This window comes from Pezoporus wallicus, unplaced genomic scaffold, assembly GCF_028554395.1.
Source record: "Pezoporus wallicus isolate ANWC-B61680 ecotype Strahan unplaced genomic scaffold, APGP_CSIRO_Pwel_v1 contig_13150, whole genome shotgun sequence".
NCBI lineage: Eukaryota > Metazoa > Chordata > Aves > Psittaciformes > Psittacidae > Pezoporus > Pezoporus wallicus.
In genome coordinates this window covers 398,008-414,775 of record NW_026639322.1, presented here as the reverse complement: position 1 = coordinate 414,775, position 16,768 = coordinate 398,008, and the positions used below count along the sequence as shown (strand labels likewise).

General features: G+C 59.3%; 2 protein-coding genes and 1 long non-coding RNA gene across 4 annotated transcripts; 1 reads left to right on the top strand and 2 right to left on the bottom strand.

Moving 5' to 3' along the window:
• Positions 1-46: 46 nt before the first annotated feature.
• Positions 47-1,766, bottom strand: LOC130601815 (uncharacterized). Its single transcript, XR_008972754.1, has 4 exons — positions 1,732-1,766; positions 797-850; positions 432-491; positions 47-354 (listed from the first exon to the last, which is right to left on the bottom strand). It is a non-coding gene; the product is annotated as an uncharacterized LOC130601815 (long non-coding RNA).
• A 796-nt stretch (positions 1,767-2,562) lies between these two features.
• On the bottom strand, positions 2,563-9,603 carry RETREG3 (reticulophagy regulator family member 3). Of its 2 annotated transcripts, none has more exons than XM_057414153.1 (9): positions 9,425-9,603; positions 8,277-8,383; positions 7,113-7,143; positions 5,958-6,084; positions 5,248-5,332; positions 4,711-4,848; positions 4,143-4,222; positions 3,681-3,813; positions 2,563-3,203 (listed from the first exon to the last, which is right to left on the bottom strand). In XM_057414153.1, exons 1-9 carry the CDS (start codon positions 9,601-9,603, stop codon positions 2,770-2,772), a joined length of 1,314 nt encoding a protein of 437 aa, XP_057270136.1. In that variant the 3' UTR covers positions 2,563-2,769. The 2 variants fall into 2 exon arrangements, with proteins under 2 accessions (XP_057270136.1, XP_057270137.1); XM_057414154.1 differs by lacking the exon at positions 9,425-9,603 and adding an exon at positions 8,474-8,550.
• A 238-nt stretch (positions 9,604-9,841) lies between these two features.
• On the top strand, positions 9,842-15,702 carry TUBG1 (tubulin gamma 1). The gene is made up of 11 exons (XM_057414160.1): positions 9,842-9,970; positions 10,205-10,317; positions 10,780-10,947; positions 11,181-11,249; positions 11,608-11,687; positions 12,261-12,387; positions 13,110-13,196; positions 13,275-13,424; positions 14,534-14,686; positions 14,994-15,155; positions 15,392-15,702. The coding sequence occupies exons 1-11, from the start codon at positions 9,922-9,924 to the stop codon at positions 15,587-15,589; spliced, it is 1,356 nt and encodes a 451-aa protein (XP_057270143.1). The 5' UTR covers positions 9,842-9,921; the 3' UTR covers positions 15,590-15,702.
• Positions 15,703-16,768: the final 1,066 nt, after the last annotated feature.

Here is a 16,768-nt window from a genome sequence, read left to right as displayed (position 1 = left end):
ACCCAAACCCTGCCCGACACCTGAACAGAGAGAGCCCACCACAACCTGAACCCAAATGCTGGTGTTTAATGGAGCCTGTGCTTGTGTCATGGCTGAAATACACGTGGAGCTCTGCAGCCACCAGCTCCATCACCCTCCCGAGGGCCCCCTGGACCCTGCTGTGAAGCATTCCGAACCACAACATCTATCAATGTGCAGGATGAGCCCAAGCCCTGCAAAAAGAGGACAAAAACCAACCCAAGAGCTGAGTTCCAGCACCAGCTCCTCCTCCTGGAGCAAAGGCTCCTCGGTGCCTCACACGGCCGCTGGCAGCACGACGTTGTGCTCCTCGTCCGTCTCTATCCCGACCTCCTCCTGCAGGAGCACAGAGGGCTCAGCACCGCGGAGCTCAGCACAGCGCCAGCCCCACAGAGCCCAGATTTGGAACTTACAAAGAATTGCTTCTTGCTTTTGGGGTACCCCTCCAGGATGGCGTCCAGCAGCTCGGTCGCCTGTAGGGATAGGGGAGACCTGAGCCAGTGCAGGGGGTGACAGGGGCAGGTTGTTCCCAAGGGCAGGCAGAGCTCTGCAGGAACCTTGTCCTCAGGCACCCGGGTACCCCAAGCCCAAGCACAGCGCTGCCTGCTCCACAACTACAGCCTCAGCATTGCAGCAGTGGGAAGAGGCTCAGCTCAAGCTGGGGCTGCTCCCCAAGCTGCCCAGCACACACACACACCCCCCCCCCCCCAGGGCATCCATAGCACCCAGTGTCACAACAGGACGGTCACCACCCCCTGCTTGGTGGCACAACCATTACCATTCGCTTCCTGCGCCGCCACTCTCTGTAGTACAGCTTCTGCTCACTGCAGACCTGCGGGCAGCAAGGCAAAAGTGAGAGCCAGCCTGGCAGAAGCCACCCCACGAAGGTGCTGTAAGTGCCTGGTGCCAAGGACCTGCCTGAAGTGCCAACCAGGGGGTTATTTAACAGCCCAAGTGGCTCACAAGGGCCCTGCCAGACACGGAGCTCCCTGTGAACCCGCTCACCCCGGACAGGGGCAGAGCATAGAACCAGAGAATCAACTGGGTTGGAAAAGCCCTTTAAGCTCATCCAGTCCAACCTCTACCCCAGCACTGCCAAGGCCACCACTAACCCATGGCACTGAGGCCTCGTCTCCACGGTGTGTGAGCACTTGCAAGGACGGTGACTGCAGGCCTGCCCTGGGCAGCCTGTTCCAATGCCTGAGCACCCTCTGGGGCAGGAATTGTTCCTCAGCTCCATCTAAACCTGCCCTGGGGCAGCTTGAGGCTGCTTCCTCTTGTCCCATCCCTTGTTCCTTGGGAGCAGAGCCCAGCCCCTCCTGGCTCCATCCTCCTGTCAGGCACTTGTAGGGAGGGATCAGGTCCCCCCTGAGCCATTTCCAGCCTAAACTCCCCAGGTCCCTCAACTGTCCCCATCACACTTGGGCTCCAGGCCCTGCTCCAGCACCTCAATGTCTCTCTTGTAGCAAGGGGCCCAGAACTGAACACAGGATTTGAGATGCAGCCTCCCTAGTGCCCAGTGCAGGGGGGTTGCAGTGATCACTGCCCTGGCTCTGTCGGCTATGCTATTTCTGATACAGGCCAGGATGCTGCTGGCTTTTTGGTTGCCTGGGCAAGATGAAGTGACCCAGGGGTGTGAGGAAGAGGCAGCTCAGCTGCTGCCTGAAGGTGCCCTGAGCGCCTGGAGTGTGCTCGGCCCCAGCAGCTCTTCACCTTCTCCTTTTCTTCCGGAGTGACGTGGTTCGTGCAGGCGCGTTTCGTTCTTAGTGCACAAACGCGGCCGCAACCGGGTTCTATGGCTTAGGAAAAGCAAGGAGAGGTCTGAGCGCGGCTCGGGACCGGGCACGGGCGCAGGCGGTCCGTCCCCTGGAGGGTGCTGGTTTGTGTGACCGCAACGGGCGCAAAAGCTCCTCCGTCACCGGTGCTGTCGTTGCAGGGGATGGAAAGCCACGGGCAGCTCCAGCTCCTCCCTCCACCAACCCGGGCAGGGGAGAGCAGGATGGGCACAGAGCAGGGCGCTGGAGGAGCGCGGGGCGGTGGGGAGGGAGTCAGCAAAGCATCAGTCCGTTGTTTTAGGAAAGCGACACAAAGCAGCTGGCACACGTAGACGGTCACTGCAGGACTCTCATCATCACAGGAAGTGTCTTATTGCCATGGTGTCTCTTACAAAACAGCTAGAGCCGGGACAGGAGGGGAGTGTTCCATCACACACACACACACACGGCCGTGCCCACAGCAGCTTTGTTTCTACCTGGAGCCGGACGTTGCTGGGAGAGAAGACCTGGATTCTGTGCACGTTTTAGGAGCAGGGAACGGTTGTCTTTAAGACAGACCAGCACTAAGTCCCAGACAACAGGTCTGAGGGGAAACCAGCCCCAGAGGATCGGCTTCGAGCTTGTCCTGGGCGATGCTGGGCTGAGCCAAGCACCGGCCTCTAGAGTGACACACACCAGGGTTACGGTCTCAGGTGAGGCAGTCTGGAGCAAGCAGCATCCTGGGTGCAGGGCAGCCCGTGGGTGACTGTGGAGCGACCACAGCAACGCCTTTGCTCTATGAATTACCAGTGTAGTTTATTCTAAAATCCAAGCGAGGCTACAGAGTCCCAGGTCACCGTGGTGTTCCCAGCCAGGCCCGGCCGTCATGTCACTCAGACTCACACAGGAGAGCATCTAGACAAGTGTGCAAGGCTTTTCCTGCCAGGATTCCCTCCACGACGCACAATAGAAAACCAGAGGGAAGTGCTGGGCTCACCTACTGGCCCCGGGAGCCTGCAGGATCCAGCTGGTTCAGCTCAGACTGATCCAGCAGTTCAAAGTCATCTCCTTCTGCATCAGTGTCCAAGTCCAAGCTGGCCATTCTGAGGTAAGTCTTTGCAGCCCTCTGGGGATTGTCGCTGCGTGAGGGGCCTGGCTGAGGGGCTCCTGCCAGGGCGAGCTGGATCATGCTTCTGGTGACGAAGCCGGCGATGTTGCCAGGCAGGTTCTGTACGGGGGGCAGGCCACTGCCTTCCTCCTGCTCATACGGGAGGTGCAGATCTTCAGTCACTTGGGAGCGGTAAGCCAGGCTCGGGATCCCAATGCTGGTGTCATCTTCATCATCTATGCCAGTTACCTCTGGGTTTATGGAAGGGAAGTCAGGGAGATCCCGGGCAAAAGATTCTTCTGGGTCACTGTGACCGTCAAGGTCTGGAAGAGGAGAAAGAGCTTTAAACACACAGCAATAGCCCAGAGGCCAGGGCAGCACAGCACATGAAAGCTGGGTCACAGCTCCCCCGCCAAGGCTCACAGACCAAACCCTCCCCAGTGCCCCCCTCACACAGGTACTGGGGCTGCTGCTGAGCTCCCAGTTCACACACAAGGAACGAGGATGCAGAACCAGACCCCCCCCTCCCAGACCAAGCTGCACCGTGTCCCTGCAGGCAGGGACTGGCAGAGCTGGATCTGCCTGTGAGAGCAGTCCTAACTGCTCACTAAAGCACCACAGGAATGAAGGAAGCTCCATCCTGAAAAAAAACAGGTACTGGCATCTCATCTTAGGCAGCAAGGGAGACATCAAAGAGGCAGACCTCAAGGCCAGAAGGCAATGCATCCTCCCTCTGACCCGTCACACTGGCGCCTGCTCAGCATTCCACACCTTCCAGAAGCTGCCCCATTCCCTCTCACCTTCTGACCCCTCTGTCAGCGGAGTCTGGCCCCTCGAAAGGTTGAACATCCCATTCTCCGTGTAGGAAACCTCAGCATCCGAATGCTCTGAGTCGGAGATGGTGAGCTCCTTGGCTACCACGGAGTCATCCAGCTTTCAAAGAGGAGATAACACTGAAAACATCACTACTGGGAAGCTTATTCCTGTGCCTCAAGACAAAACACATGATCCATCCACCTCCAGTGAAAGCCAACCCTCATGGAGGCTCATTTCACACTGTACAGCCCAGCCTAGGAGACTGTAGTTGGTACGAGCAGCTCTGGACATATCTGAGCGAGACAGAATAAGACAGACCATTCTCAAAGGAGAATATCCTCATCTGATCTTCCACAAGAACTCAACTACAATGTGCTGGATACGTGCCCGCTCACTACATGTCCACACCACACAGTGAGTTTATTGTATTCAGCTGCTGCTGTTACCTTAGGACAGAAGGCAGCAAGTTCCTCCTCACTGTCACTCCCATCATCCACAGCCTCCTGGTTCAGGGATCGGTGACGCACTGCCAGAAACCAGAGTCAAAGCTCAGGGCTGCTGCTGGGACAGGGCTCTGTACAGGACCAGCCTTGTGCCAAACACAAAGCCCCTTAATCTGGCAAGCTTGGGCATGACCCAGCACAGCATGCTTTGCTCCACAGCACAGCAACGTGATCACTTCCAACTTGGGCTGCTGCACATCTTTTGCTGAGATGAACGTGTCTGGCAGCTGCCTTGCACTGAACCCTCCCTCTGTTTTCAGTGCAACACAAGATGGAACACACAGCTCTGGCAGCTGAGGAATGGAGCAGCTCAGCACCATGAGGAGCTGGCACTGGGAGGTGTCAGCGCTTGCTGGGAGCTGCTGGGAGGCAGAGATGCTTTGCCTCCTTCCCTGAGGGCACTGGAGCGGCTGCATGCTGCAGCCCAGCCCACTCCAGGCTCCCCTCATGGGCTGTTTCAGGTACTGAGGATCAGTGTCTGAAGGGTCACAAACACAGCACGGGAACTTACGTTGCTTCTCCCGCTGCTTTGGTATCATGTAGCCTCGAAAGCTGAACCGCAGCCGCTGCAGAGCTGGCTCCAGCCTCACGTACATGCGCTGCCCCAGTCTGTGGTACACAGCAAGGGGCCACAGCAGGATGAAGAGCACTGAGGTAAGTGGGAATGCACATTAGAAGTTTGCCCAGAATGCAAACATCCTGCCTGTTTTGTGATGCAGAGAATGCCACATCTGAAGGGAGGCAATGCCGCAGGAGGTTGTCAGAACAGTGCAACCACCTCCGTCGAGGCAGCAAAACTGAGAGGCCAACCTCCTAGTGCTCTGGTGTGTGGTTACTGAGCACTCAAACATGTTCTCTCTGCACCAGAGACCCCAGAGTCCCAGTCAGGAACCACCACATTCCAGGCAGAACATATTCTTTCCAATTGTAAAGCCGTTCACAGAAGCTTTCCTTCTGAGCAGGAGAGCCCAATCCCAGCCATTCAGATCCCACTCATCTCTAACCCCTTTTCACTTCTAAGTCTGTACTGGCACAGAGATCTACTTACACAGCAAGTATGAGAGCAAGAGTCCAGGGATATAGCGGCCCAGGACAGCCAGGAAAGTAAAGACTCCACACACTAGAAGGCAAAACTGAAGACAGGGGAGACAGTGAGTTTCCAAAGCAGTGGATTCACTTGGTTCTTGCAGATTCTAAGTCATACTTCTAATGACAGCAAAACCTTCCCAGTGCTCAAGCATCACCTCTGGGACCAGCACAGGCACAGGCAGCATTGCCAAGGCCTCTTGCCTCAGCTTATGAAGAGCTTCCCAAAGCTAGGGAGAGGCTTTGCAGAGACAGGAAGCTTGAAGGTGAAAAGGACAAGGACAGTTCCAGCATGTTACAAGTTGCTCTTTGCATAAGCCTCAAAAGAAGAAAAAGGGGAACACAAAAAAAGCAGCTTGACACCTCTTCCTCACTGCTCAAATCCACTGAGGGAGTTTGACAGACACTGACAGAGCTGGAAACCTACAGAAGGAGCAGCTACATTTCACAGCCAGCATGCCAACACTCGCTTCCTCCTCCCTCCTCCCCAGCCTGGCTGTTCTGCCTGTGTTTTCCATCCCTCCTCACCACTTAACAGCATTGGGGGAGACGTGGTAACCTCCCATGTGTGACTGCATTCAGCCAACGCTGGATGCTACCACGAGAGGATCCTGGTGGGCAGCAGAGGCTCCACACTATGTGTTTTATGTGCTGAGGTCTGTACATTCTTACCTTGCCAGGGTTTTGCCTCTTGAAAATGAAGAGATTGCTTAAGAAGTTGGTCCCAGCCACCCATCCTTCAGCCAAATGGTGGCAGAGCTCTGGCACTCCAAGCAGCCGAGGGTGGACATATCCCCAGCTGCAGGAAAGGCAGGAATTCAGGAAGAGAGCTCACTGCATCGACCAGTGCAGAAATCACTTGTTACAGACACTTGTCTCAATACTTCCTTCTCTCCTCCCACAGCACTGAGCTCCTTAGAGCTGTAGGTGAGGCTCAGCTGTCTTGCAGAACAGCACTGCCAGGGACTGCTCTCCAAGTGCCCCAGCTCTCCCACAGCTAAGGAGCAGCAATTCCAGTCTCTCACTCTTTGGCTTGGACTAGTTTCCATGCTACTGGAGGGAAAGGGCAGTGCAGAAGCAAATCCATTTGCTTTTTCTGCATTGATTTAATCGACTGCAACCCAAAGAATTCAGCACGAGGTCTCTACAAGCAGCTTTGGACCTTACTTCATATATTCAGTTCCTTTGGAGGCACTGTCTTTGGCAAGTTCTATTAGTGCTTCTTAACTGCTAGTCACGAGTATGGAGGTTAAGGAAGAGCAGTTCCTTCTGTACCTGGGCCTCTTGCAAAAGAAAACAAAGTAAAACCTGTCATTTGGCACCAGCTCAAGTGATTTAATCAGGAGCTGAGCACCCAATGCAGCACCACAGGGCAGGAAGGTGTTATTAGTAAGGCAACACCCCAACTTTTCTCAAGCCATCATTAATGCTGCAGTCAGATCCCAAGTATGCAGTGCCAGCTCCTGGAACAAGCTGTTAAACATTCCCTGTCAAGTCTCAGAAGACTTCATCCTTTCCCAAGGAAAGGCTGGTTTCCTGCTACTGGAGGCCCATACAGAAGGAGCTGCTTTTGAGGCAGCACCTCTAACTTAAGGGCACAAGGGAAGTTTTGCAATGCTAAGAAAGCACTCTCAAGGGCTAGTAGGAAGGCAAAGTGTAATGTAATGTAACAGCTTAGGCCAGTCAAATACTTGTCCCAGCTGCTTGACAGGGTCGAGGGCTCCCTTCTCCCCTTTTCTTCCTCGCTCAAAGAGCACATGCAGGTGGTAGTTGACACGGTATCATCACAGCAAACACCAAGAGCAGAGAAGTCAATTAGTTTCCTACCTCTCATTGTCTAATTCGTCAGGTCTTGCCACTAAAATATTAAGAACAGACACTACATTAGTTGCAAGGAATTTGCCATGAGAACACTTAGGTCTTGGGATTTAAGTAAAGCTTTAATGAGTTGGGGAATACCTGGGAAAGGCATTAACTGTAATTAAGAACCAGAGATGGATCACTCCATAACACACTTTGAACGTGTACGTGTGACAGTAGGAGGTGCAAGAGGGTCTCCCTGTTGCTCCTGGGGATCTGTTGGATGCTGTCTGGAAGGTAATAGCAAAACCCAACCGCTTCCATCTCCCCCCTTCCCCTGTGCACACGTGAAGGAAGAGCAGCTGATTACTGAGAGGCGTCAGAGACTAAAGCCTTTGGATATTTTCGCATCCAGCCTGGGACTGGAAAAGTTATCCTGACAAATGGAAACCAAGGTTCTGAGGGAGCTGGGCTGACACTTCCTCATAAGCAGGAATGCTTCAGCTACAGAGCCTGAGCCAAGCTGCTGCTGGAGCCCGAGGAAAGCTTTAATGTCTTCCCAAGAACTACACAGAACACAGGCTCAAGCAGAAAGCTGGGAGCTGCTCTTGCTTGTTAGTGAGGGACCCACCTCTGGGAGCATGCAAACCACACACACTGCTCAACACCGACCTGTCCATGCAAACCCTGTGCTGCAGGAGGGGTAGTAGTCATGAGTATATTAATATCAAATGACAGCTAGAGTAGCTCTGCTTCCTGAAAGCTCCAGACTAACTTCCTTAACAGCCAGCACGATGTCTCTCCTTTCAAAGAGCTCTCAACAGCAAGGCTGGGCCTCATCTTTGTCCTACACCACGAAGCTGGTTTATGATGGACTCAGAGGAGAAATCCAGATGTTTCCCACAAACACTTCCAAGATTTTGCTCTTGGACTGAATGATGGGAATGTGAATCCCTGCTTCAACCCTGCGCTAGTCCACGTACGCCTGATGGGTCAAGCTTAGGAGACAAATACCAGTGTCACTAGCATTAAAAGGTCTTTATGTTCCAGCTCCAGGAAGAACACACCTCTTGCTTCTAGACTCACAAAACACAAGAGCCAGGGTTTTAACTATTTAACTCCAGAGCTTGCACCTCTGGGACTAAACCCAGCGCTCGCTTTGCTGCTATCCACTCAAATGTTGCAACTTACCTCCAATTTCAGGCCAGATTTTGCTCTTCCACTGATCTACACAAACTACTACTATGAGGGTAAACGCAACCAGGAACAGCAAGCGAAGAGAAGTCAGAGCAAAAAACCTATGGGGAAGAAACGAAGACATAGTACTGACCAGATCTGCGTGACACACACCAGAGCGGTTACAGCCTCACTCACACCAAGCCAGGCACTCGGAACAGTTGTAGCCAGAGCAAAGTAAGCAAGTGGTAATCAGCATCCCCAGCCTGCCCATGGTGTATCAGGCAGCTCCAGGGACCCTTATCTGCTTGGGTCATTCCCAGCTCCCGGCAGAGCAGCAGAACCGGCGGGTTTTGCTGGTTAGTTCAGTGCTTTGGGATAACAAGGAAGAGAGGCGGTGGGGGGGATGATCAGGGGACTGCAGCACCTCCTGTATGAAGATAGGCTCAGAAAGTTGGGGCTGTTCAGCCTGGAGACGAGAAGGCTGCGTGGAGACCTCAGAGCAGCCTTCCAGTGTCTGAAGGGGGGCTATAGGGATGCTGGGGAGGGACTCTTCATTAGGGACTGTAGTGATAAGACAAGGGGTAACGGGTTCAAACTGAAACAGAGGAAGTTTAGATTGGATCTAAGGAAGAAGTTCTTTCCTGTGGGGGTGATGAGGCACTGGAATGGGTTGCCCAGGGAGGTTGTGAATGCTTCATCCCTGGCAGTGTTCAAGGCCAGGTAGGCCGAAGCCTTGGGTGCCATGGTTTAGTGTGAGGTGTCCCTGCCCATGGGAGGGGGTTGGAACTGCATGATCTTAAGGTCCTTTCCAACCCGAACTATTCCGATTCTATGAAGCAGACACCAGCGCCTCCACGCTCCCCTGAGCAGCTGAAGCACGGCAGGAGCGCGACCTCTCGGGCTGCCTGCTCGGGTCCCACCTCCGGCCGTGACCTGTCCCCAGCCCGCCCGGGGACCGCCACCCCCAGGAGAGGGGCGGGCAGGGCCCCCGGTGCCCAGCGCCCACCCCATACCCGCGTCAGGGAAGCGCGATAACAACACCCCCCCCCCCCCGGCAGCCCGCGGCGCTCTGGCGACCCCCGCGGTACCGAGCGGCCCCTGGCACCGCTGGGGAGCGGACCCCGGCCCGCTCGGTTCCCCCCGGCCCGGGCCCCGCTCACCAGAAGAGGCCGTGCACCGCCGCCCACCACAGCGCGCTGCGGCCCGGCCGCTCCCACACGAGCGCGGCCTGCACGGCGCTCAGCAGCGGCTCGTAGGGCCCGAGGCGGCTCCGCAGCGCCGCGCTCACCGCCTGCACCCGCCGCTGCCGCTCGCCGGGGGCCGCCGCCGCCGCCGCCATCGCTCCCTCACGGCGTCAACATCCGGCCGCCTCACGCGCGCGCACGGCCGCTGGCCGACATGGCGGCGCCCTGCCGCCGCCGGAAGCACTGCAATCCTGGGCGCCGCCATTTCAGCGCAGGCGCGGCAGCCGCCGGCTTGTCAGAGCGCATGCGCGTTTCCAGGATTGGGAAGAGGGGAGGGAACAAGCGGCGCTGTCCCGGAAGTTGCCCGCGCGCACGCGCAGTGCGGTTGGCGCCGGGCGGGAGCCGCGGCGGGGCAGCGGGCGGAGGAGCGGAGCGGGGCGGAGCGGAGCGGAGCTGAACGGGGCTGGGCCGCGATGCCGCGGGAGATCATCACCCTGCAGCTGGGCCAGTGCGGCAACCAGAGTGAGCGCGCCGGCGGCGGCGGCGGCGGAGGGACCGGGGCGGCGCGCTCCGGGCGGGGCCGGGATGCTGAGGGAAAGGGGGCGGAGCCTGGTCGAGTAGGAGTGGTTTTGATGAGGGCGGGGTCTGAAGTGGGCGTGGTGTAATGGGGTGGGCGGGGCCGAGCCGCCCGGCCTCGGGGGGCACCGGGCCCGCACCCCGCCTCTGACCGATTCCCCCCCCCGGTCCGCCCCGCAGTCGGGTTCGAGTTCTGGAAGCAGCTCTGCGCCGAGCACGGCATCAGCCCCGAGGGCATCGTGGAGGAGTTCGCCACCGAGGGCACCGACCGCAAGGACGTCTTCTTCTACCAGGTACTGCGGGCGCTGCCCCTGCCCCGCGCTCGCTGTGCTGCGGGGGGGCCGCTGCCCGTGTCACCGCCGTGATCCGTGCGGCGGGGCCGCTGGCACCGCCCCAGCAGCCTCCCGGTGCCCGTGGGCTGACGCTGCCCCCGGGCTGGTTGGAGCGGCAGCCGCAGGCAGGATGCTGCCAGCGCTCCTTCTGTGCTCTGCGCCTGTGGAGGCAGAAGCACGAAGCTGAGGTGCTATAGATACCTCCTGACGTAAGCACCCGTTCGAGGAGACACACCCCCCCCCCGCCTGCCCCGCGTGCAGAGTGGGCTCTGGGGCTCATGGAGCTGCTGCGGGGTGGGCGGGTTGCATGGAGCAAGTGTCCTTCCTCATCCTGCTCCTCCTCCCCGTCGCTGTCCCGCGGCCACGGGGTGGCACAAGCATGCCCTGTTTCTTCTGCACTGATCTTGCTGCTCCTCCTCGCAGGCAGACGATGAGCACTACATCCCACGAGCCGTGCTGCTGGACCTGGAGCCCCGAGTTATCCATTCCATCCTGAACTCCCCTTATGCCAACCTTTACAACCCAGAAAACATCTACTTGTCTGAGCATGGCGGGGGAGCCGGGAACAACTGGGCCAGTGGCTTCTCACAGGTAACAGCTTTGGTGCTCCTGGGTCATTTGGTGTGAGGCTGAATCGTGGCTCTCTCGTGTCAGGCTCAGGATGTGGTTTCTGAGATCCACCTCATCCTTCAGTAGGGACTCACGCCAGGGCACCCTGGGCACAGGAGCACGCTGCCAGCCTGCCGTGGTTCACTCCAGGCTTGAGCTGCTCTTCTCTGTTTTCTGTGGGAAAGGAACAAGATGTGGTCTGGTGTCTCTTGCAGGGAGAAAAAATCCACGAAGATATCTTTGACATAATAGACAGAGAGGCTGATGGGAGCGACAGCTTGGAAGTAAGTACATCAAGGGGGTTGGACCTGCCTGCCCTGCCCTCGAGTCAGGTAGAGCAAGTTTGGCCTCGGGCACTGTAGAAGGAGGGGAATGGCATGGAGAGCCCAGGGAAAGGGTGGGCACGTGCGCCTCTGTGTCATAGACCCGACTGGACTCTGCAGGTGATGTTGGAGCTATTCTGGTCTGTTGTGGGGTGGGAGGAACCAGAAGGCTCCTGAGCAGCAGTTGCACGTTGTGGTGTGTGCAGAGATGCAGTTGCCCTGGCTGGAGGTGGTGGTGGTGGTGGCACAGGGGGCTTTGCTCTGCCTGCTCCTGGCGCTGAGCTGCACTTTGAGCTGCCCGTGTCCTGCTTCCTTGCAGGGCTTTGTGCTTTGCCACTCCATTGCTGGCGGAACGGGCTCGGGACTGGGCTCGTACCTCCTGGAGAGGCTGAATGACAGGTGAGTGCTCACTCAGGCTGTCCCTGTCCCTCCCGGCCCAGCCTCGGCGCCCTGCCAGAGCACAGCGCTGACTCAGAGCCACCACCCCCACCCAAACACTGCCTTGTGCAACCCCTGGCACGCTGCCCCGCGAGGGGATGGCTCCTGATACGCCTCAGGACCTCAGAGTCTGCAACTGGCCTCAGCCTCTGCCTTCTCTCAGCCGTACTCAGCAGGCAGCTGCCTTCAGACACCCTGGCTGTGCCGGGGAGGGTGGGAGGCTGTAGCTGTGGGCTCCGAGCTGCCATCGCTGCCTGTTTGAGCTTGCAGCCTCTTGACAAGGCTTGTAAGCAGCTGCTTAATCAGCCTGTGGATGGCTCAGCCTTGCCTGCAGCGCTGTCTGGCAGCTTCCTCCTGTACTGCTGGGGTAGGCACTGCTGGGACAAATTCTCTGCCTCACTGGGAGCCAACTCTGGCACGCAGCACTGGTGACTCAGTGCTGTCCTGAGCTCTGGAGACTGTACAGGGAGCTGGTGGGAGGAGAGTGCTGGCTCGGCGGTGTTAACTCTTGAGATGGCTGGGCTTTCTCCCCAGGTATCCCAAGAAGCTGGTGGAGACGTACTCAGTTTTCCCCAACCAGGATGAGATGAGCGACGTTGTGGTCCAGCCCTACAACTCTCTGCTGACACTGAAGAGGCTGACACAGAACGCTGACTGCGTGGTAAGAGGAGTGTCACTGTGTGCCAGGCAGCTCCTGCGTGGCAGCCCCGTCCCCGCCGCTCAGCTGCGTGGCCTTTGCTGGGACAAGTGCTGTAGGGGAGTGGGGTGAGGGCCACAGCAACGGGCCATGTGCCCCAGGCACAGCATCCCTGTCCGGAAGGACTGAGCAGATGTGAGATGGGGTGACTCCAGGGACGAGGTCTCTGTGCTGAGCACTGCTGTGCTGTCCACTTGGGCATTGGTGCCTCCATGACCCAGCACATTCTTCCCACGGCAGCACTGGCTCCACTTCCTCTGCTTGCACTCGAGTCCAGCCTTGCTTTCAGCACTCACACGTCCCAGCCAGGCAGCATCTTCACGATGCTCCAGGGCCTTCGCTCAGCTCCTAACCAAGGCGCTGCTCATCTCTCCCAAGCTTATATCTGTATGAGGCAGGGCAGGAGCCGCTCTCCAGAGCTGCTGGGGCTGACAGGAGCTGCAAGGTGCTGGCCCAGAGGCAGAGCTCTTTGGGAGAACACTGAGGAGCTCAGCAAGGACGGGAGGGAAGAGCTTCCATCAACAGTGTCAGTTAGGCTGCACATGGGTCAGCGAGTGGGTTCTGGTGTCTGCCACCTGCCGTGGTGCTCAGGGCCCGTGCTGGGCAAGGGATGCCCTAGGACATAGGCTGGGACTGCCCCTGTGCAGGCTGAGGCTCCTCACAGAGCCGGTGCTTTCCTCTTGCAGGTGGTTCTGGACAACACGGCCTTGAACCGCATTGCGACAGACCGGCTGCACATCCAGAACCCGTCCTTCTCTCAGATCAACCAGCTGGTGAGAAGGGGCAGCCTGCACAGGCTTGAATGTGACCATGGGGTGACGCGGGTGCTTACCCCATCCTCTTCCCTCCAGGTCTCCACCATCATGTCTGCCAGCACCACCACGCTCCGGTACCCCGGGTACATGAACAACGACCTCATCGGGCTCATTGCCTCGCTGATCCCCACACCCCGGCTGCACTTCCTCATGACGGGCTACACGCCGCTCACCACCGACCAGTCGGTAATGCCCCTTCCTGGGGCAGGAGCTGCCATGCTCACCCCGTGCACGCTCACCTCATAACATCCCTCAGTCCCCTGGTCCTGCTGTGAGCTGGGGTTGCGCATTCCAAAGCCCAGGCCCACGTGTGACGTGCATCAGACGTGAGCAGGCCCTTGCACGCCTGCTGGGCTCCCTGCTGCAGCCATGGCAGAGCTGACAGCATCTGACCTGACAGAAGCCCCCCTTAGAAACCATGGGAAGGAGCCCAGCACAGTGGCCCTGCCCGTCCTGCTGTCCCGCTGGGCCACCAGCCCAGGCTCTCTGGGTCAGAACACTGTTGGGTGTTGGCATTCGTGGGCTCCAGGCATCGTGTTCTGGGGTTGGGGGGGAACTGCCACCCCTCTCCTGCCTCACGTGCTTCCGTTCAGCTCGTCCCCAGCCAGTGCCCCTCGTTAGGGTGAGGTGTGAGAGGCTCTCACTGCATTGGCCGTGCTGCAGGAGCTCGCTCACAGCTGCTCTTCTCCTTATGTGCATTCCCCTCAGGATGTTGCTCAGAGAAGCAAATCCGAGAAACTGCTGGCTCTGAAAAGGGTATCGAGTGTGTGACCTGTTCTCTGCCCAGGAGCGTGGGGAGGGCTCAGCCAGGCCCTGGAGCCGGGCTGTCACATGCGGAGCTGTCCTTGCCCCGGGCTCTCCCTTGGGGGCCAGCCCTGGCTCTGGCAGCTCCCTGTGCCTGTGGTGGCCGGTGGGATCGAGCCTTCTCCTGTCCTGCAGCCCCGCTCCTTGCTTGGGCAGCAGAACAGGGCAGGAGTTTGATGGGAACAACGTAAAACGTGTCCCTGTCACTCTGGCTTCACCTGAGCCTCACCCCAGCCCCTGCTGTGCTGCTGGGGGGCAGCTCAGCACCCTTGTGTTGGAGCCTCTGCCAACGCTCTGGTTCTCAGCCTGGCTGTGCCTGTTGTGTGGCTTTGGGATCTCCCTGTCCTGCATGTGGCTCTGCATGTGTGTCCATCCCTGGGGCCAGGGCTTCTCCGTGCAGCTGCCCTCTGCTCCTGTGTGTGTGTGTGTGTGTGTGTGTGTGCAGGGCACAAGCTCGTCTGCTCCCTCTGACCCCGGGCTGGCATTTGCAGGTGGCCAGCGTGAGGAAAACCACAGTCCTGGATGTGATGAGGCGATTGCTGCAGCCTAAGAACGTGATGGTGTCCACAGGGCGAGACAGGCAGACCAACCACTGCTACATTGCCATCCTCAACATCATCCAGGGGGAGGTGGATCCCACACAGGTGAGCTCCTGTGGCCATTCCAGATGGTGATGGTGATGGCATGGCCAGCCAGGGGAGAGCATGGTCACCCTGTTCCTCTGTGGGGATCCTGGGGTAAGACTGAACCATACCTGAGAAGTGGCTCCAAGTTGCTCCTATGGGCCCTGGCCTTGTGGAAGGCCCCTCGTCCCTGACCATGAGCAGCTGCATTTGCTGGAATCCACCTTCCTGCAGCCAAATACCCTTGTGAGGAGCAACTCCTGGGTCTGCTGGGACCAGGCTGCTCTGCCCATCACCCTGCTGCCCTTCTCTGCTCTCATCCCACCAGGTTCACAAGAGCCTGCAGCGGATCCGGGAGAGGAAACTGGCCAACTTCATCCCCTGGGGTCCTGCCAGCATCCAGGTGGCTTTATCCCGCAAGTCCCCGTACCTGCCCTCGGCACACCGTGTCAGCGGCCTCATGATGGCAAACCACACCAACATCTCCTCGGTGAGCGCTTCCCCCTGCACCGCGGGGGGCCCCGTCCGCACCTCTCATGTCCCTTTGTGAGTCCTGGGGGTCTCACAACGCCGCGGCAGGCCTGGGGTCCCATTCACCCCGGTGCTGCCCTCCCTCCAAGGAGCAAGCCGGGCTCCTTCCTCCGTGCTGGGTGCAGCGGCGGCCGTGGGGCTCCCCGGGGCGGGGAGGGGGGTCGGTGGCCGCGCTGAGCCCCGCGCCGCCCGCAGCTCTTTGAGCGGACGTGCCGGCAGTACGACAAGCTGCGCAAGCGGGAGGCCTTCCTGGAGCAGTTCCGCAAGGAGGACATCTTCAAGGACAACTTCGACGAGCTGGACAACTCCCGGGAGATCGTGCAGCAGCTCATCGACGAGTACCACGCGGCCACGCGCCCCGACTACATCTCCTGGGGCACGCAGGAGCAGTGAGCGCCCTGCTGCCGCCGCCTCCACGCACGCCGGCGGGGCTCGGCCCTGCCGTGCCCACGTTTAGCACCCCTCAGCGCTGCCCGGCCGCGGCACCGGCTGCACACACACACACACACACGCACACCACACACACGTGCGCTGCGCTCCTCGGCGCCAGCAACCCCGCAAGACCCTTGGCAGGGCACAGCCCCTGCTTCCCCCCCGTGCCCTGGCCCAGGACAGGACTGGGGCAGCTGCGTGCTGCGCTGGGAGGGAACCTCTGCCCATGCGAGCAACGCTCGCTCGGAGGAGGGTGACGAGAGCGAACCCAGGGGCTTGGAACAGGCCTGGCCTGATGAGGTGGGTGCGCGCAAGCCCTGCGGCCAAAGGCTCTGTGTGGCTGAGCTAGTCCTTGCCCTGGGCGGGAGCCTTGTTCCTCCTTCGCCAGATCAGGCCTGGGGCACAGGCTGTATCTATATTTTTGTAGGTTATTTTGCTTTAATAAAGGCTGCTCCTGCACTGACGCTGCCTCCGCGTGTCCCTACGCGAGCAGCTGGGCAAGGAGCAGCTGCAGATGCTGCCAAGGGCCAGCGCTTGCTGCGTGCAGCCCCGCTGCGCAGCCGCAGCTCTGCAGGGTCCTGGGAGCACTTGGACCGGGGCCGCTGCTCCCCTGCACGTCCCGGTGGGGCCGGGAGCTGCTCCCGCCGGGGCCACTGCTGCGGCAGAGCCAGAAATACCGGCAGGACCTGCTGCCACGGCTGACCAGGGCCGGGAACCGGCGCCGCCCTGCCCGCAGCGCTGCTTCACAGGGACGAGGCCCCATGCAGGGGCCCTCAGCACGCAGGAGCCAAGGCAGGGGACGGCACTGCAGCACAGGACACGAGCTCAGCGCCAGCCGGTGTCAATGGGGACCTGGCAGTGCCCAGTCCTGCCCTGCGTGATTCAGGCTGCAGGGGACAGGGGTGTGGGGTGGTGCTGGCGCGGTCCCAAGCCCACGGGCAGCCCAAGGTGAGAATTGGCCTTTTCCTCTGACCCTGTGGCACGGACCAGGAGGCTAAAAATACCCCTCAGCGCCGGGCTCCCACGCCCTCTTTGGCACCAGCCCCGCCGAGGCGCCTGCTGCCGGGACAGCCAGTGCCAGGGGGTGCCGGGGAGCCGGAGCTGCCCGCGCTGTTGGGGAGCTGCCAAAGGCTGTGGCCG